This window comes from Sapajus apella, unplaced genomic scaffold (assembly GCF_009761245.1).
Source record: "Sapajus apella isolate SASKATOON/1434 unplaced genomic scaffold, GSC_monkey_1.0 scaffold12, whole genome shotgun sequence".
Lineage (NCBI taxonomy): Eukaryota > Metazoa > Chordata > Mammalia > Primates > Cebidae > Sapajus > Sapajus apella.
In genome coordinates, this window is record NW_022436952.1 from 25,073,514 (window position 1) to 25,094,067 (window position 20,554).

At 50.5% G+C, this 20,554-nt stretch overlaps 1 protein-coding gene across 10 annotated transcripts in view; it reads left to right on the plus strand.

The window, feature by feature from the left end:
- Window positions 1-20,554, plus strand: part of ALOXE3 (arachidonate lipoxygenase 3) — a 31,486-nt gene that overhangs the window by 3,579 nt on the left and 7,353 nt on the right. For 2 of the 10 annotated variants that reach the window (XM_032280375.1, XM_032280379.1), the window contains 12 exons: window positions 449-530; window positions 1,079-1,198; window positions 1,523-1,648; window positions 3,873-3,976; window positions 4,511-4,683; window positions 5,483-5,626; window positions 5,716-5,919; window positions 6,009-6,095; window positions 6,630-6,799; window positions 13,636-13,784; window positions 14,237-14,337; window positions 14,913-15,083. In XM_032280375.1, the coding sequence (XP_032136266.1) occupies window positions 449-530; window positions 1,079-1,198; window positions 1,523-1,648; window positions 3,873-3,976; window positions 4,511-4,683; window positions 5,483-5,626; window positions 5,716-5,919; window positions 6,009-6,095; window positions 6,630-6,799; window positions 13,636-13,784; window positions 14,237-14,337; window positions 14,913-15,083 (1,631 nt within the window). Of the gene's footprint in view, window positions 1-448; window positions 531-1,078; window positions 1,199-1,522; window positions 1,649-3,872; window positions 3,977-4,510; window positions 4,684-5,482; window positions 5,627-5,715; window positions 5,920-6,008; window positions 6,096-6,629; window positions 6,800-7,378; window positions 7,501-7,649; window positions 8,377-13,635; window positions 13,793-14,236; window positions 14,338-14,912; window positions 15,084-20,554 lie in introns of those variants that run through there. The other 8 variants (XR_004269655.1, XM_032280380.1, XM_032280376.1 and 5 more) reach the window with 8 other exon arrangements.

Sequence of the window (20,554 nt, forward strand, 5' to 3'; positions counted from 1 at the left end):
GGGGCATTGCCATGTGATTCCCAGGGCTGTGGCTGTTGGATTGGGTCCAAGAGTCGGGGGTTCAGGCAAGGTTTGTGGAAGGTGTTGTTTGAAAAGACACTTAGGCCGGGCGCGGTGGCTCAAGCCTGTAATCCCAGCACTTTGGGAGGCCGAGGCGGGTGGATCACGAGGTCAAGAGATCGAGACCATCCTGGTCAACATGGTGAAACCCCGTCTCTACTAAAAATACAAAAATTAGCTGGGCATGGTGGCGCCTGCCTGTAATCCCAGCTACTCAGGAGGCTGAGGCAGGAGAATTGCCTGAACCCAGGAGGCGGAGGCTGCGGTGAGCCGAGATCGTGCCATTGCACTCCAGCCTGGGTAAAAAACAAAACTCCCCCCCAAAAAAAAAAAAAAAAAAAAAAAAAGAAAAGACACTTAGGCCAAGTGTAATTTTCATCCTCCACAGCAAGAACTGTTTGTCAGGACTCCCTTCCCCTCCTCCTGGATCACAGGACACGGGAGCTCCGGGCCCGACAAGAATGCTATCGGTGAGGGTGGCCTAATTTGACTTCTTTCCCCATCTTCATTCTGACCTCAGCCTTCGTCAGATTGTTCCTAACTCTAATCTCATTCTCAACCTTGGGTGCCTAGCTTGGATCAGGACTCTTATTTAGACCTAACCCTGCTTTAATAGTGACCCTGAACTTGAACTGAGAACACCAGTAGTAACAGTTGTCCTAATACCACCAATGGATCCATCCTCAGCCTTCAACTGTCCCCAATGTAACCCAGATCCCAATAGCAGAAGTGATCTGAGGTTCCCACCAATCTCAGTCCTTTCTCAGCCTTCCTGCTAAACTGCCATGATTTTAATCTCAACACAAACCCATCTCTAAACCAGCGTGGGCATTAATGCCTTCCTCAAATGCTACCCTTATATGAAGCCCAGTGCTTTCATGGAGAAATGTCCCATTCCTTGTCACCTATCCAGAAAGCAGGTGGTTTCTGAAGTTTTCCTCTGAAGTCATGTCTTTAAAGCTAAGGCTTCTGTTTATCCCAAGCTGACCTGCCACCTCTGACCTCTTTCCCTTGGAAGCTGGAAGATCTATGCCCCTGGCTTCCCCCACATTGTAGACGTTAGCAGCTTTCAGGAGATGGAATCAGACAAGAAATTTGCCTTGACAAAGACAACAACTTGTGTAGACCAGGATGACAGGTGAGGACTAAAGCTCGGGAAGGAGGGAAAAGGAAGTCAAGTGGAGGGGGTGCTGGGAGGAAGGGTCCTAACAGCCTGAGGAGGGGTAGGGTCTATGATAGTGCACTTGCATTCAAGTGTCAGGATGGTAGACGGCCCCAAAGGGTCTGGCAGAAGGTACAAGAGTGAGGAGGTTACTTTAGGTCAGGAGCAGAGAGGGCAGGGGAGGAGCCGGGAATAAGGGAGACCTGGGGACTCAGAAGGCAGGAAAGAGGGAAGGAATTAAGGGGATGGGCTGCAGGGCCCACTGACTAGTTTCTGCCTTTCTTCTCCCCTGACCCCCAGCAGTGGGAATCGGTACCTGCCTGGCTTCCCCATGAAGATTGACATCCCATCCCTGCTGTACATGGAGCCCAATATTCGCTACTCAGCCACCAAGACAGCCTCACTGCTCTTCAATGCCATCCCTGCGTGAGGCTACTGCCCCTCTGATGAACACCTTACACCTCTGCCCAGTCATCCCTCTCCTCCTGCCCCAGACTGCCCTTTCTTATCCCCAGTATCCCTCCTCCGTGCCCTAGTCCCTCCTCTCAGGACCCATTCCCTCTCCCTGCCCCCCAGTCTTCCTTTTCTTCTTTCCTTCCCTTCCCGCCCATCTCCCCTTTCTGCTCCCCAGTCCCCTCTCCCTGCCCCCAGACTCCTCAGCCTCTGATTTCATGATTGAACTCCTCATGGTTTTCCCACCCACTGGGTGTTGATTGGGCAGGCCCCCAGCAAGTGTTTGTACAGTGAGTGCATGAGTGCTTAGGAAGCCAGGTGACATTGTTCCTGGACCTGTCAGATCACTAATTCCCCCTTGCCATCCTGCCTTCCCCAGGGGCCCACACTTTCAGGGCACATCACATCTTTGTACGTCCTATGTTATTGACCAATTGCCAAAGGCCTACCTGTTTCATGTTCCATTCCCTTTCCGGTTTTTTTTTTTTTTTGAGATGGAGTCTTACTCTCTGTCACTCAGGCTGGAGTGCAGTGGCTCGATCTCGGCTCACTGCAGTCTTTGCCTCCCGGGTTCAAGCGATTCTCTCACCTCAGCCTCCCGAGTAGCTGGGAATACAGGGACGTGCCCCCACACCTGGCTAATTTTTGCAATTTTAGTAGAGACAGTGTTTCATCATCTTGGCCAGGATGGTCTCGAACTCCTGACCTCAGGACTACCTCGGCATCCCAAACTGCTGGGATTACAGGCGTGAGCCAACGCGCCCAGCCTCCATTCCCTTTCCTTTGATTCAGACCATTTAGTGAGTGCCTATTGTGAGCTGGGTATGATGGGGCAGACACAGTCAAGTCCTTGCCCTGAGGAGCTCATAGTATAATGGGATGATATATGTTCACTGGGCTTACAATACGATTTGAGGACTGAAGAGTGTGAAAGATCCAAGGCATGTGTTTTGGGGGAGTTCAGGCAATGCTCCATAAAGGACTTTGCTTCTGAGCCGTGCCTAGAACAGATAGATTTTAATCATAGAGATGTAGTAGATGGCTTTCTACCAGAGGCACAGCTTAAATGAAGCCCTGGAAGTAGGGGAAAGCTGATTGAATGTCAAGCATTTTTCTCCTCAATATAAAATAATGTTGCAGGGCATGGTGGGGCACACCTGTAGTCCCTGCTACTTGGGAGGTTGAGACAGGAGGATTGCTTGAACCCAGAGGTTTGAAGCTGCAGTGAGCTATGATCGTGTCTATTTTCCTTTTTTTTTTTGAGACTGAGTTTTGCTCTGTCACCCAGGCTGAAGTGCAGTTGTGTGATCTCGGATCACAGCAACCTCCACCTCCTGGATTCAAACGATTCTCCTGCCTCAGCCTCCCGAGTAGCTGGGATTATAGGCACGTGCCACCATGCCTGGCTAATTTTTTGTACTTTTAGTAGAGACAGTCAGGATGGTTTCGATCTCCTGACTCGTGCCTGTGAGTTGCCCGCCTCGGCCTTCCAAAGTGCTGGGATTACAGCTGTGAGCCATGGTGCCCGGCCTGATTGTGTCTATGAACAGGCACTGCACTCCAGCCTTGGTAACACAGGGGGACCCCACCTTAAAAAGAAGTAAAAAACATAATGCTCGCTATAAAAACTCAAACAGTATGGACATCCACAAAGTGAAGAGTGTGCGTCCCTCCATGTGCCACCCCCACTTCCACCACCCAGTGTACAAAGCATGTCTCTGATCATGTTTGGAGACTGGGTCTTGGGTGGCCCTGTCTAATTAATGCCCAGGGTGGGAGAAAATGCTGGAAAAAGATTCGTAGAAACTGGCTGCTGGGAATCTCCATGGGCTGGTCAGGCTTGGCAGCTTGGGGCCCTGTCCTGTAGGCAGAAGAGAGCCAGTGGAGGTCCATGACAAGATGGCAGCTTGGAGAACACAGGCCACGACACCAGCGAGGGTGGCTTGTCTGCACCGTAGGGCCATGTGTGCTACCTTTACGTGAGCGTGCAGTGACCTATCTTAAGGATGGTTGCATGTGAACCAGGGTCTCCTGAGGCCACAGAGCCTCCACTGGGCACTAGGCTTTTTCTTCCATGTGGTTAGGCATCTCTACCTGGGGATGGACCCTGTCAGTTCCTCCAGGCAGAGGGGCACACAGTGGTTCCCAGCAGACTCCAGCCCCCAGACCGCACCCTCACTTTTTCCTCTACCATCAGGTCCTTGGGAATGAAGCTTCGAGGGCTGTTGGACCGCAAGGGCTCCTGGAAGAAGCTGGATGACATGCGGAACATCTTCTGGTGCCACAAGACCTTCATGACAAGTGAGCAGAGCCAGGCAGGAGTTGTCTACCCCTCACCTTATCTCGGGCTCAGACCCCTTCCTCCCCTTCCTGGGAAAGGGCCCTCTCCCAGCCCTCCCAGGGACTCCTGGCTTCACTGGTGGCATCTCCCAGGTTCCTCTGGAGGACAAGTCGCCTCCTCTGAGGATGGGACAAAAACAGGGGAGTCAGGAGAGAGAGACACTCTGCTTGCCTGGGAGAGGGTGACAGTCATTTAGGGAATCTTGATTCTGATCGGGGCACGACTGTCTTTGCCTACTCTAAACAGCAAGCGCTCCAGGCTTTGGGTCCAGAAAGGCTTAGGTTTAAATTCCTGCTCTGCCATTCAGCTGTGCAAGTTGCTCCATCTCTCTGACCCTTAGTGTCTAGTATTAAATTGTAGATGTAATGATTCCTACCTCATAAGAGTTTTTGGGAAGAAAACCTAAACCACAACGATAAGCAAAGGGCTTGGCAGGACCAAGGATCTAGGGAAGTAGTTTCTAGACCAACTGCTCCCTTCTCTTGCCCCCCCAGAGTATGTCACAGAGCACTGGAGGGAGGATCACTTCTTCGGGTACCAGTACCTGAATGGCGTCAATCCCATCATGCTCCACTGCATCTCCAGCTTGCCCAGCAAGCTGCCCGTCACCAATGATATGGTGGCCCCTTTGCTGGGACAGAGCACATGCCTGCAGACAGAGCTAGAGGTGGGTAAGGACCTGGGCAGTGGGCCTGATAGGTGGGAGGTGTGTGTGTGACCATTATGGACAAGCGATGTGTGTGGAGGGTACGGAAATGGCCCGGGCTGCATCTCACCTGTGGACCTCATCCTCTGCGCAGCCGTGATGCTGCACAGTTTAAGTAGAACAGATGCAGAAGAGGGTCAGATGGGGCTTGGGAGGCTTTGAGTCCTGAGAAGGGGCCTGGTGAAAAGGTGAACAGGCAGGGTGGCTGCACGGACAGCTTGGAGGAAGACTTGCTCTTGTTTTGGGGCCTCCTGAGGAGGTGCTGAGGCCCAAGGGAGGCTGTTTTAGGACAGGTCAATGGTAGGGCCACCAGATACACCAGGGAAAATCACAGAGAACTAAGGGCTCAGAGGAGAAGCAGCTGACCCAGTCTCTTTGGGGCAGCTAAGCCCTCAGGCATTCTCCTCCAGAAAGCTAGAGACGTGGTTGGTCAGTTCTCTCGTGCTGATTTAGCTGTTGCTGGTTACAGAGTGATCAGATCTCAGGAGGGGATTCCATCTGAGTTGAGAGTGGGAAGGACTAGGTATGGGTGAGGAGGAGTGGACAGTGGCTTGTCCCAGCAGGCTAGCGCTTGCACAAGGAAGGACTCAGCTGGACTTCATTCCGGACATTCTGGGTAGGGCGGGGTACCCCACGTTGGCTATTAATTCAGGCACCAAGAATTTCTGAGGCCTCAGCTGGGGTAGAAGTGGGCAGGGAAACGGGAGGGAAGTGGAGCGCCGGTGGGGAGGGGCCCTCAACCTCTGCGCGCCCTCTGCAGAGGGGCAACATCTTCCTAGCCGACTACTGGATCCTGGCGGAGGCCCCCACCCACTGCCTAAACGACCGCCCGCAGTACGTGGCCGCCCCGCTGTGCCTGCTGTGGCTCAGCCCCCAGGGGGCGCTGGTGCCCTTGGCCATCCAGGTGAGCCCGGCGCCGCCGCCTCGGGTTGGGGCCTAAGGGGCCAAACGCCAGCCCGGAGCCCCATCATCCCTCGTTCCTCTCCGGCGCAGCTCAGCCAGACCCCCGGGCCCGACAGCCCCATCTTCCTGCCCACTGACTCCGACTGGGACTGGCTGCTCGCCAAGACGTGGGTGCGCAACTCTGAGTTCCTGGTGCACGAGAACAACACGCACTTTCTGTGCACGCATTTGCTGTGCGAGGCCTTCGCCATGGCCACGCTGCGCCAGCTGCCGCTCTGCCACCCCATCTACAAGGTCTGCGACCCCGGGAGGGGGCCCAGCGGGGCGGGGGCCGGGAGGCCTTGTCCCCCGCCCTCGGCTCACGTGACCCGCCCCGCTCGCAGCTCCTGCTCCCCCACACTCGCTATACGCTGCAGGTGAACACCATCGCGAGGGCCACGCTGCTCAACCCCGAGGGCCTCGTGGACCAGGTGCGGCCTCCCTGCCGGGCCCCTGAGGCTCCGCCCCCGAGGACGCTTTGCCCCGCTACCCGCCCCCAAGCCCTGTTATGCGCCCAAGCCCCTTGTGAGGACACCTGGGGTGTGAGAGCACCTGCACAACCCCTGCCTCTTCCCCTAGCCCCGCCCACTCCGCCGGTCTCCCACTTGCCCCCTTCACAGGCCCTGTCCTGGGCCCTAGCTCCCCTACGGGTCCACAGGCAGGGCAGCCGCGTCCTGAGCCCCAGCACTACCTTCAGCTGATCCGGAGCCCAGCCAGGCTCCCTGGCATTCAGTTCATTCTTTAAGTTACCAAATACCTAAGGATCTCCTCTCATGCACATAATGGGGCCTCAAGCTCCGCAGCCTGTGTTAGGCAGGCCCTCGTGGGTATTTGATCCGTGGTTGTAAATTGCTTGATGAACCGAAGAAGGCCCTCTCTGGGCCGAGTCCCCCGTCCCATCTCGTGCCCAGACACTAGGGTGGGGATTGGGACCGCTCGGGAGCCGAGCTGTGCTGTGTCCTCAGGTCACCTCCATCGGGAGGCAGGGCCTCCTCTACCTCATGAGCACGGGCCTGGCCCACTTCACCTACACCAATTTCTGCCTTCCGGACAGCCTGCGGGCCCGCGGCGTCCTGGCTATCCCCAACTACTACTACCGAGACGACGGCTTGAAGATCTGGGCGGCCATTGAGAGGTGCGGGGCAGGACCGGGAGTCCCACCAGGGTCTCCTGGCCTGGGGCACTGTGGTCCCTGTGCTCAAGGTGGCTGGGGATTCCAGGTGTTTTCACACCCCAGCATAGGGAATTCTTGAGGGTATGAATTGGGTTTGGGGTCCCCTCTGAGATGGCAGGTAGCTGCGGTCCAGAGTGGGGCTGGGGATTTGTGGATGCAGGGGAAGGAGGGGTGTCCAGTGGAGTCACAGTATTAGGGCTGATGCATCAGCTAAGTATGGGCTGGGGCCTCGGGGTAGGCAGCTCTTCCTCCTGGGTGCTGAGTGGGGAGGGGGTGGTGGCATGAGTCAGACTCTCTTGGTGCACTTCCTGCCCACCCCCTAGGCTCTTGTGCAGGAAGGAGGTGTGGAGCATCCATGACTCAGGAGTGAGTGAGGCTTAAGGGAAGCCCGGCCACTCAGATTCCAGCTGCACCTGGGGGTCCCCACTGAACCCCCATGGCTCTCTGCCTCTCTGCCACCTGAGCGGCTTTGGGCCTCGGTTTTCCGGCCAGGCCTGAGCCTATGTTTACTCCAGTGGCACTGGTATCTCTTTCCTGCAGTTTTGTCTCAGAAATCGTGGGCTACTATTATCCCAGTGATGCATCTGTGCAGCAGGATTCGGAGCTGCAGGCCTGGGTTGGCGAAATTTTTGCTCAGGCCTTCCTGGGCCGGGAAAGCTCAGGTATCCCCTCTCTATCCCACTTTCCACACAGGCTCTGATGATCTAGCACTTTGCCCCGACCCCCTCCCATCAGTCATTTATTGATCAGCCTTTGAAGTAGATACTGTTAATATCCTCACTTAGCAGATAAGGAAAGAGGCACAAAGAAGGCTGCCCAAGGCGGGTCTTGAGCCAACTCCGACTGTCCCCAAAGCCCTTGCTTGCATCTGCTGCTCTGTACCCCTCGGTCCTGTGACCTTTTCACAAGCCCATCCATTCATTTCCCCTTCCTGAGCTCTGTCAATGTGCTGGAACATGCAGTGGGAGCCATCTCTGACTTCAGAGGATTCTGGGAACTTCTCTCAAACCCCTATTCCTATCCTGCCACATGGCCCCTCCAGCCACCAGCCTCTCTTCATTCCTTTGGCTGCAAACTTCTTGGAGTGTGTTGGTCTTGCTGTGGCCTGACCCCTCATTTACGATTGTCACCAGATCTTAACTCTCCCTTCTCTTCTGACACTGCCTGAGAGGCCTCAGACCCATCATCACCACCAGCGGCTCCCTCTTAGACCTTATTTTCCTTAACCTGAGTGGAGCAGATACCCCAGATCACACCCTCCTTTCTTTACAGTCTTCCCTTAGCTCCAGGAAGGGCATGTCCTTCTGACTCCCTGCTGCTTCCCAGGTCCCAGCTTCTCCCCATCCCACCTCTTGCCAAGCATGTCCTCAGTCTCTGACTCTTCTCTACTCCTCTCTCATGGAATGAGTATTTCTTCTGTTTCTCCTCTGCAGCTGATTTCCAGACTCAGAAATCTCCCAAGCCTGCATTCCCCATTCTCTGAAAGACTTTTAAAAAATTATTTATTTTTGAGATGGAGTCTCGCTGTGTCACCCAGACTGGAGTGCAGTGGCACAATCTCAGCTCACTGCAACCTCCGCCTCCCAGGTTCAAGCGATTCTCCTGCCTTAGCCTCCTGAGTAGCCGGGATTATAGGTGCCCCCACCAATCCCGGCTAATTTTTGTATTTTTAGTATAGACAGGGTTTCATCATATTGGCCAGGCCGGTCTCGAACTCCTGACCTTGTGATCCACCCACCTCGGCCTCCCAAAGTGCTGGGATTACAGGCGTGTGTCACTGCGCCCGGCCAAATTTTTATTTTTAAATTGTGCCTTGTGGAGCATTGCTAACTCGTAGGCAGTATGCCAAGTCAGCCTTTTCTTCTTTTGTTTTTGGTACAGACGAGGGGGGTGGTCTTGCTTTTTTGCCCAGGCTGGTTTTGAACTTTTGGCTTCAGGCAATCCTCTAGCTTCAGCCTGCCAAAGTGCTAGGATTATAGGAATGAGCCATCATGCCCAGCCAGAATTTTTCTTTTTGATGTCTTATTGTCACCCTTAAGCCCAGCACATGACAGCTGCATGGTCACCCCTCCATACAGCGAGGTCTGGCTATGCTTAGGTTACACAGCCCATTGCTGCTCTTTGTAGCTACCTACCTAGCGACACTGTATTTTGCAGTTTGTATTCTGCCACGCAAAAATGTAGAAGCCATATGCAGTGGCTCAGGCCTGTAATCCCAGTACTTTGGGAGGCCGAGGTGGGTGGATCGCCTGAGGTGTCAGGAGTTGGAGACCAGCCTGACTAATGTGGTGAAATCCCATCTCTACTAAAAATTTGGGTGTGATGGCATGTGACTGTAGTCCCAGCTACCTAGGAGGCTGAGGCAGGAGAATTGCTTGAACCCAGGAGGCGGAGGTTGCAGTGAGCCAAGATTGTGCCACTGCACTTCAGCCTGGGCGACAAGAGTGAGACTCTGTCTCAAAAAAAAAAAAAAAAGTAGAAGCCTGTCTATGTGGGGGTAGTGGAAGAAAAGGGAAAGCTCAGAGTGGCACAATTGTCCATCCTCCAGACCTGGCCTGGGACTTCTGTCAGCAGGAATGTGGCTTTTAAGCTTACTTAGTCCTTCCAGAGGCCACCTAGAGAAGTTCCTGTATGGGGAGCCCGAGAGAGAAGGGATGGTCTCAAGTCACCTCCAAATAGAATGAACAGCTATTGCAGCCCTGTAATGGGCTTAGAGACTTTTCTTTTTAAACAAAAGTTTTTTCAGATATACAGAAAAGCAGAGTATAGTGTAATGAACACCCATTTACCCACCGCTAGATTCAGCAATTGCCAACGTTTTGCCATATCAAATCTGTTGCATTTGTTTATTGCTGAAGCCCTTTAAAGTAAGTTACAGTCATCTTATTTCACCCCTGTTCAATATGCATCTTAAAAATAGACATTTTTCTTTTTCTTTCTTTTTTTTTTTTAGAAGAGTCTCTGCCACCCAGGCTGGAGTGCAGTGGCGTGATCTTGGCTCACTGCAACTTCCATCTCCCTGGTTCAAGCAGTTTTCATGCCTCAGCCTCCTGAGTAGCTGGGATTACAGGCTCATGCCACCATGCCCAGCTAACTTTTGTATTTTTAGTAGAGACAGGGTTTCACCATGTTGGCCAGGCTGGTCTTGAACTTCTGACCTCAAGTGATCCACCTTCCTCGGCCTCCCAAAGTGCTGGGATTATAGGTGTGAGCTACCATACCTGGCAGAAATTGACATTTTTCTATATAACTGCAATATTGTCATCACACAAAACCAAAATTGACACTACTATCCAATGTCATTTTCATATCTAGTCCATATTCAAATTTCCCCATTTGGCCGGGCACAGTGGCTCACGCCTGTAATCCCAGCACTTTGGGAGGCTGAGGTGGGCAGATCATTTGAGGTCAGGAGTTCAAGACCGGCCTGATCAACATGGTGAAAGCCTGTCTCTACTAAAAATACAAAAATTAGCCGAGTATGGTGTTGGGCATCTGTAATCTCAGCTACTTTTGGGAGGCTGAGGCAGGAGAATCTCTTGAACCCAGGAGGCAGAGGTTGCAGTGAGCCAAGATCGCCCCACTGCACTCCAGCCTGGGCAACAGAGACTCCCTCTCAAATAAATAAAAACAAATTCCCCCATTTGACCCATTTCCTCCCCGCTGTTCCCTATTGATTCAGGAGCCAACCAAGGACCACGTGCTCTTTTGTTTTGGTTTCAACTCCAGAGTCTCTCAACTTAGAACAGCTCCTCTTCCTGCTCTGCTTCCTAAAATCACGTGACATAGACTAATTGAAGAGCCTAGACTAGCTGTTCTGCAGAATGCTTCATCTTCTGAATTTATCTAATTGCTTCCTCATGATGTAACTCACCTTATTCCTCTGTCTCCTGTTTTTTGTTGTTTTGAGACAGAGTCTCACTCCATCACCCAGGCTGGAGTTCAGTGGTGCGATCTTGGCTCATGGTAACCTCCGCCTCCTGGGTTCAAGTGATTCTTGTGCCTCGGCCTCCTGAATAGCTGGATTTACAGGTGTGTGCCACCACACCCAGCTGATTTTTGTATTTTTAGTAGAGACAGGGTTTCACCATGTTGGCTAGGCTGTCTCCCGTGTTTTTTGTAAACAGAAGTCATGTCTGAAGGTTTAATACTTTTGGCAAGAATATTTCTCAGGTGATGCTGTGTCCTCTGCATTGCATCATATTGGGATGCATATAATGTCAGGTTGTCTCACTATTAGTGATGCTGAGAGTGATTTCTGGGTTAAGGTGGTGACAGCCATAACTCTTTTGGAGTTTGTTTTTCTTATTATTTTTTGAGACAGAGTCTTGCTTTGTCGCCCAGGCTGGAGTGCAGCAGCAGAATCTTGGCTCACTGCAACCTCTGCCTCCTAGGTTCAAGTGATTCTGTTACCTCAGTCTCCCAAGTAGCTGAGATTACAGGCACCTGCCACCACGCCTGGCTAATGTTTGTGTTTTTAGTAGAGACACAGTTTCACCGTGTTGGCCAGGCTGGTCTTGAACTCCTGACCTCAGGTGATCTGCCCACCTCGGCCTCCCAAAATGCTGGGATTATAGGCGTGAGCCACCGCACCTGGCCTTTGAGTTTTTAAAGGGTGACTCTTCCTTGTGTTTTGCAAACCTGCTGTTAATCATGAGCAGTCTTGATCCTGACAGCTCCTCCTCCTTAGGCAGTTGTTTTATATTTGGGTGTGTTTGTTTCCTACTTAAGACCCAACGGGGGATCTAATTACTGTTAATTCAACTCCTCTATCTTACTTTATTACATTTGTCTCTGATTTAATGCATCGGAACACTCTTCAGATTGATAACAGCTCTTCCAACGAGTACAAACCTATTCTAGATTCACATACAGCATTTAAAAAGGCAAAACACACTTGTTAGCCTCCACCTCCCAGTGCAAGCGATTCTCCTGTCTCAGCCTCCCTAGTAACTGGGACTACAGTCACACTCCACCGTGCCTGGAAAATTTTTGTATTTTTAGTAGAGATGGGTTTTTTTCACTATGCTGGTCAGGTTCCATATTCCAATGGGGGAAATATAGGCAATATGAACTACAGAAAAATTTCCTTAGATGATCTGACCTCTTCTTTTTTTTTTTTTTTTTTCTTTTTTTTTTTTTTTTTTTTTTTGGAGACAGGGACTTGCTCTGTTGCTTAGCCTGGTCTCAAACTGCTGAGCTCAATCGATCCTCCATCTCAGCCTTCCAAATAGCTGACACTACAGGTGTGTCTACCTGCTTTGCTTTTTTGTTCTCAGCCTCCGAGTTGAGAGACTCATCCAAGAGCAGAGCATTTAGAAAACTCCCACACACTCCCAGGAAGATGTCGGATCTTTCCTCCCAGTCTCTCTGTTCTATTCATCAGCCTCTGCCCAGTCGGCCTGACTCCAAACCTTAGTTCTCTTTGACTCATGTGTCCCTCTCTCTCTTCCTAAATCCAGTTAGGTGGCTGATCTCTATTGTCACCACCCTTATCATAGCCTCCCTTACAGTGCTCTTGAATTGTAGCAGCTGCTTCTCAACCTCCCCCAGCCCCTCGGTGTTTGCCCGCCAAGCCTGCAGGGCCACCACCCTGCTAATCCTCTGGAATACTGCCCAGAAACCACATGGCCCTGCACGCCGCTGTAGCGTCACCACCTCCAGTTAGGTCCCTCCCTGCTCCCTCACCCTGCTGATGCCCCATGCCTTCCCACTCTGGCTTATTTTTTTTGGAGACAGGGTCTTACTCTGACTCAGACTGGAGTGCAGTGGCATGACCATGGTTCACTGCAGCCTTGACCTCCCAGGCTCAAATGATCCTCAACCTCAGCCTCCCTGGTAGCTGGGACTACCCAGGCACACACCACTACATCACCACATCCAGTTAATTAAAAAAAATTTTTTTTTTGTAGAGACAGGGTCTTGCTATGTTGCCCGGGCTGGTCTCGAACTCCTGGGCTCAAGCGATCTTCCCACCTCTGCCCCATGCTGTGGCTTCTTACCCTCTCATGCATTTGTTTCATTCAGCCAGTAATTACCAGGACCTTGGTATTGATTAACTCTTGTTCTAGATGCTGAGGTTTAGTGGTGAAAAAGACAAAAATTCTAGCCTTAGTGGAGCTTCACATTCTTTTGGAGAGAGATCATCAGCAAACAAGTATGTCAGGTGGTTATGAATGTGAAGAGGAAAACTGAGAGAGCATCACGGAATATAGTGTGTCAAGGTAGGGAGATTAGTTCAGGGAGGTGGTCAGGGCGAAGACCTGAAGGAAATGCAGGTGCTACTTCTGGGGGTAGTGGGCAGAGACATTGTGAGTGTACAGGCCCCGAAGTCTGAATGTGCTGGTGCGTTTGAGAAATATCAGGAAGGCCTGCGTGGCTGGAGTCGAATAAGTGAAAAGCCAGGAAGGAAAAGAAGTGAGAGAAGGGGCTGGGGCTAGATCCAGCAGGGCCATAGCAAGGTGAGTGAGATGGGAAGCCCTCCAGGGGTTTTATCGAAGTGTGACAATCTGACGGGCGTATGTTCTCGCTGCTGTGCAGTGTGAGGTGATGTAGATGCGCAGGTGGGGCATCAGGTGAGCCGCTGCAGGGTAATGCCCACGGCTGAGTCTGGAGCCCAGGAGCCAGGCGTAGCCGGAGACGGGAATTTGGGAGTTGGCGAGTGAGAGATGGTTAGAGCCATGGACTTGGATGAGATTAGTGAGGCACAGAGTGAAGAGGACCAAGGGCTGAGCCTTGGAGCTCTCCCCTCTCCAGCCTGAAATACTTTTTTTTTTTTTTTTTTTTCTCTGTTCAAGGCTGACCTGTTTTTCAACTCACGAGGACCCTCTTGTCCTCCAGGAGGCCTCCACTAACCACTCTGCTCCTTGTGCCCCTTTTTGTCCTGCCTGCCCTCTCCTCAAAGAGCAAGCTCTGGCCTTAGGAGCTTCTTTCTGCTTCTGTCACTGTGAGCTTGTGAGCAACATGCCCTGTGGTCACTGGTCTCTGCTGCTAAGCCCAGCAGAGGATGGTTGGATACTGGGTGCTTGAACAAATCTTGGTGAATTGGGTAGAATTAAATCATTGCATGCTAACTGGGGCTGCAGGTGGATGTGCCTTGGAAGTCAGGAAGAGGCAGCCGGGCACTTGGGTTGAACCTGGCTCTGTCATTGGCCCTGCATGCCGGGGATTTTCTGGCCAGATCCCAGCCTCCATCTCCTACCCTGACCCACTTTGGAGACCAACCATCAGTCATGGCCATCCCTAACTTCAGCCCAACCCTAATCTGAGTCTTAAGACAGTCATGGCTAGGCATTCCTTACTTCCTCACTTTCCCCTGTGGTAAGCCCCAGCCCTGAGCTGGCCCTAGGAATCCAGTACCTTCCATCCACACCCTCTACCCTTCCTCCCCACACCCAGGCTTCCCAAGCCGGCTGTGCACCCCAGGAGAGCTGGTGAAGTTCCTCACTGCAATCATCTTCAATTGCTCTGCCCAGCACGCTGCTGTCAACAGTGGGCAGGTGAGGCTGCAAAGGGCAGGCCTGGGGACATCAAGTGTCAGCAGTGGACCTAAGCCTGTGTTTGGGTTGAGAGCATGGGTGGGTCAGGGTTGCAGTGGGTTTATGATGAGGCTTGGGGTTGGAGTGGCAACTGAGTGGGGTGAAAGGCTGGCACTGGGTGATAACTGGGTGGAGCGGGTTCAAGATCGTAATGGCGACTCAAGTTGAGCTTAATTTGGGGTAGAACTTGGGGGCTCCTCTCATGGTTAGAACCCAGCCCAGTGGAGTATCAGCTTGCTCTGTATGGCATGCCAGCCCAAGGCCCTTTTCTAGGATTACCTCCACTCTGGGGCCACCTCCTTCCCTAGTGACTCACTCTACCCAGGCTGGAACACTGGGTGGGGAGTACAGGGAGTAAGCTGGCCTCCTGCCCCACCTCTGGGACTTTCCATTCCCTACCCCTTCCTCTCTTTCCATGATCCCCTCATTTCCCAACAATCACCCCTCGGATGGTAGAGGTGGGATCCGGGTCATGAAGAGGGAGCTGATGCTTCCCTTCTGGCCCACTGACCCAACTGGGATGGGGGTCTCCACAGCATGACTTTGGGGCCTGGATACCCAATGCTCCATCATCCATGAGGCAGCCCCCTCCCGAGACCAAGGGGACTACCACCCTGAAGACTTACCTAGATACCCTTCCTGAAGTCAACATCAGCTGTAACAACCTCCTCCTCTTCTGGCTGGTTAGCCAAGAGCCCAAGGACCAGGTGTGTACATGGGGTGTTGAGGGGAGTACGGGTTTTTAGGGCCACCAGAGGAGGTGGTGTGGTGGGGGCTTGAGGACTGACTGGTGGGTTTTATGTTCACTGCAGAGCTGCCTTGGGTTCTTCAGTTTCTTCAGAAAATGATGATCCCAAAAGACATAGATGGAAACAAATACCAGTTTAGTTACCAGTGTATCCGCTCATCCATTTATCTGACTGTTCATCCATCACCTTCTCAGGTGTTCATCCAAACATTCAACAAGCATTTGTTGGACTGGGCATCGTGGCTCACACCTGCAATCCCAGCACTTTGGGAGGCCGAGATGGGTGGATCAACTGAGGTCAGGAGTTCGAGACCAGCCTGGCCAACATGGGGAAACCCTGTCTCTACTAAAAATACAAAAAATTAACCAGGCATGGTGGCATGCACCTGTAATCCTAGCTACTCTGGAGGCCAAGGCAGGAGAATTGCTTGAACCTGGGAGGTGGAGGTTACAGTGAGCCAAGATCACACCACTGTACTCCAGCCTGGGTGACAGGGCAAGACTCTGTCTCAAAACCAAAACCAAACAAAACCAAAAAACAAGGCCTGGCGTAGTGGCTTATGCCTGTAATCCCAGCCAAGGTGGGCGAATCACTTGAGGTCAGGAGTTTGAGACCAGCCTGACTGACATGGAGAAACCCTGTCTCTACCAAAAATACAAAATTAGCCAGGTGTGGTGGTACGTGCCTGTAATCCCAGCTACTAGGGAGGCTGAGGCAGGAGAATCACGTGAACCCAGGAGTCGGAGGTTTCAGTGAGCTGAAATCACGCCACTGCACTCCAGCTTGGGTGACAAGAGTGAACTCCATCTCGAAAAACAAAAAGCAAAAAAACATTTGTTGGATACTTCCTATGTGTTCACACAGCACTGGGCAGCAGGCCTATAAAGTTGGATGAGAGCTTCCTGCCTTTAAGACCTTCTCCTCTAGTTGAGGAGACATACAGAGCAATGAAAAAGGGTGCCACAGTGTTGTAGGAATTACTTATATATTAATTCATCCATTCAATGTGCACTTCCTGAGCACCAGTGGTGAGCCAGACACTGTTATGGGTAGCTATGAGCCTTAGCCTTGTGATAGAGGTAAGGACAGGACCCTGTGGAACCTAACTGGGTCTGGGGGAACCCAGGAAGGCTTCTTGGAGAAAGTGACATCTAAGCTGAAACCTGCAGGACAAGCAGGAGGTGGACAGACAGGAGGAGCAGGGTTAATTTTTACGGAGGGAGAAGGACATAATTCAAGGAGGGAAGGTGAGAATTCACTGGTATGTTTCTAGGATCGCAAACGGAAATAGCAGAGTGGAGAGGAAGGTAGGGCTTTGTCTGCATAGTATTCATTTAGAAGGCAAAGGGGAGCCAATCAAGACTTCCCCATCCTCACCCCCACCTCCCCAGATGGAGTCTTGCTCTGTCACACAGGCTGAAGTACAATGATACAATTTCGGCTCACTGCAACCTCTGCTTCCTGGGTTCAAGACTCAGCCTCCAGAGTAGCTGGGATTATAGGCATCTGCCATCATACCCAGCTAATTTTTGTATTTTTAGTAGAGCCTGGGTTTCAACACGTTGGCCAGGCTGATCTCGAACTCCTGACCTTGTGGTCTGCCCACCTTGGCCTCCCAAAGTGCTGGGATTACAGGCATGAGCCGTGCCCAGCTGCCAATCAAGACTGAGGCCCAGTGGTTTAATCTGCTTTAGCAAGGGTGCTCTTGTGGCTGTGTGAACAGATGCAACAGGCAACTTTGGAGGCAGGGGGCTAGAGAGGAGGCAATACCTCAGTTTAGGCTGGGCAAGTAGCCCTTTATCACCAGTGCCCATCATCTCCATTTTCACACAGCCGCCTTGCGCACAAGCCCTTTGACAGGTGAATATCCTTATTTCTCATGCTTGACTCCCTTTGGTGCTAGAAAGATTCCAGATGTTGCAGGGTGCAGTGGCTCACACCTGTAATACCAGCACTTTGGGAGGCTGAGGCCGACAGATTGCTTGAGCCTAGGAATTCAAGAGCAGCCTAGGAAACATGGTGAAACCCTGTCTCTACCCAAAATGCAAAAATTAGCCGGATGTGGTAGTGTGCGGCTGTGGTCCCAGTTGCTTGCGGGGGCTAAGGGGGGAGGATCACTTGAGCCCAGGAGGTCAAAAATGCAGTGAGCCACGTTCACGCCACTGCACTCCAGCCTGGGTGACCAAAAAAAAAAAAAGATTCCTGGGATCTTCTTTTGTTTGATCTTCCTGGGAATGGCAGGACTCTGGGTCTAGTCCCTACCTGGTCCCAGGGGGATGACAGATGAGTAGGCACCAGGATGAGGGTGGAGGGCTCTCTCCTATAAGTCATAGAAAGTTTAACTTGGAAACTCATAACAATAATAACGGCAGCTGTCACTGAGGAGATATCATTATCAGCCATTAAATCAGATCCTTTGTGTATACTGTTTTAAAATATGGAATGAATACAGAGCTCTATTTAAAATGCTTGGCAGCCAGGCACAGTGGCTCACACCTATAATCCCAGTACTTTGGAAGACTGAGGTGGGTGGATCTGAGGTCAGGAGTTTGAGACCAGCCTGGCCAACATGGTGAAACCCTGTCTCTACTAAAAATACAAAAATTAGCTCGGCATGATGGTGGGTGCCTGTAATCCCAGCTACTCAGGAGCCTGAGGCAGGAGAATCGCTTAAACCCAGGAGGTGGGGGTTGCAGTGAGCCAAGATCGTGTCACTGCCTGCACTCCAGCCTAGACAACAAGACACTGTCTCAAAATAAATAAATAAATAATAGCCCAGCTAGCTCAGTCGGTAGAGCATGAGACTCTTAATCCCAGGGTCGTGGGTTTGCAGCCCACGTTGGGTGCCTTTTTAAATTTTTTTTATTAAAAAATAAATAAATAATAAAAATAAAATGCTTGGCACCGTGCTGGCATTTTATTTTCAGTAAATGGTAGTTCCACTTTACAGGGGAAAACACTGAAGTTCAGGGAGATTCAGCAATTTGCTCAACAAAACAGAGCTAAGTAGGCTTTTTTTTTTTTTTTTTTTTGAGATGAAGTTTTGCTCTGTTGCCCAGGCTGGAGTGCAATGGCATGATCTTGGCTCACCACAGCCTCTGCCTCCTGGGTTCAAGTGGTTCTCCTGCCTCAGCCTCTCAAGTATCTGGGATTAGACGCATGCGCCACCACGCCTGGCTAATTTTGTATTTTTAGTAGTGATGGGGTTTCTCCATGTTGGTCAGGCTGGTTTTGAACTCCCAGCCTCAGGTGATCCACCTGCCTCAGCCTGCCAAAGTGTTGGGATTACAGGCATGAGCCACTGCGCCTGGTGTAAGTAGGCTTTGAATCTAGTCTGTCATATTTCTGTGTTCTGTTTTGTTTTCTCTTTCTCTCATTGGTGTGGTATGTGTTCTGTTTTTCTTGATGGCTATACCATAGTTTTAGAAATCAAGTATTAAGCCAGGTGTAATGGCACAGGCCTGTAGTCTGAGCTGCTCAGGAGGCTGAGGTGAGAGGATTCCTGGAGGCCAGGAGTTCAAGGCTGCAGTATGCTATGATCACGGCTGTGAACAGCCACTGCACTTCAGCCAGGGCCACATAACAAGACCCCATCTTTAAGTAAGAAAAGAAAACAAGAAATTAGATGTCAATCTGATTTAAAAAAACATAAAACTTGCTCTTTGAAAAAGAACAATACAATAAACTCTAGACATATTTATTTTTTCTTAAGATTCTCTGAGTCAGAAATTTGGTCAGGGCTAAGCTGGGTCTACAGGGTAGGGTGACACACTTGCATACAGTCAGCTGGTGACTGGGCTGGGCTGGAAGCTCCCGGAAGGTTTTGCTCACATGTCTGGGGCCTCGGTGCTCCTCTGTGTGGCCTCTTTCTCTCTCCATATGCTGCCTTATCCCCCGGGATCTCCAAGAGGTCTCTCTTCAGCAGGACAGCTGGACTTCCTCATAGCATGGTGGCTGGCTTCCAAGATTGAAAACAAGCTTTTGGATTTCTTCAAGTCTAGGCCCAGAAGTGGCAGACTGTCGCTTCTAGCACTAGCTTTTAGCTTCTCCCCTCCCCTCCTCTCCCTTCTCTTCCCCTCTCCTTTCCCTGTCTTTCCTTTCTTTCCCTGTCTCTCTCTCTCTTACTTTCTTTCTCTCTTTTTTTTTTTTTTTAGAGGAAGAAAGAAAGAAAGAGGAAAGAATTAAAAAAAAGAATGAAGGAAAGGAAGAAAGAGGAAGAGGGAGAGAGAACAGGGGTGTTGCTTTATTGCACAGGCTAGAATGCAGTCTAAAAATGGGTATGCCTGTAATTGTGTTTAATAATAGAGACATTAAAAAAAAAAAAGGGAAGAAAATAATTAACAAGCAGCCAACCAATATTTCATTTAAACCTGTATATAGGTGTGATGTAGTACTGATAAGAGTGTATATTTTATGTATTTAAGTGGAGAGTTCTAAAAATGTTAATTAAGTCTACTTGTTCCGGATCTGAGTTCAAGTCCTGAATATCGATGTTAACTTTCTGTCTCATTGATCTAATATTGATGTTGAAGTCTCCCACTATTATTGTGTGGGAGTCCAAGTCTCTTTATAAGTCTTATATATCTGGGTATTTCTGTATTGGGTGCATATATATTTAGGATCTTTAGCTCTTCTTGTTACATTGATCCTTTTATCATTATGTAATATCCTTCTTTGCATCTTTTGATCTTTGTTGCTTTAATGTGTATTTTATCAGCAAAAATTGCAACTCCTGCTTTCTATTTATTTATTTTTGCTCTCCATTTGGTTGGTAAATTTTTCTCCATCCCTTTGTTTTGAGTCTTTGTGTATCCTTGCATGTGAGATGGATCTGGATGTAGCATACCAATGGGTCTTGGCTTTTTTGCCTGTCTGTGTCTTTGGATTGGGGGATTTAGTCGATTTAAATTTAGAATTAATAACAATATATGTGAGTTTAATACTGTCATTTAATGTTGGCTGGCTGTTTTGCCCATTAGTTGATGCAATTTTTTAATTATGTTGATGTTCTTTATTTTTTGGCATTTTTTAGAAAGGCTGATACTGGTTGTTCCTTTCTATTTGTAGTGGTTCTTTCAGAAGCTCTTGTAAAGCAGACCTGGTGGTGATGAAATCTCTGAGTGCTTGCTTGTTCACAAAAGATTTTATTTTTCCTTCGCTTATGAAACTTAGTTTGGCTGGATGTAAAATTCTGGGTTGAAAGTTCTTTTCTTGGGCCGGGCGCGGTGGCTCACGCCTGTAATCCCAGCACTTTGGGAGGCCGAGGCGGGTGGATCACGAGGTCAAGAAATCGAGACCATCCTGGTCAAAATGGTGAAACCCCATCTCTACTAAAAAATACAAAAAAATTAGCTGGGCATGGTGGCGCGTGCCTGTAATCCAAGCTACTCAGGAGGCTGAGGCAGGAGAATTGCCTGAACCCAGGAGGC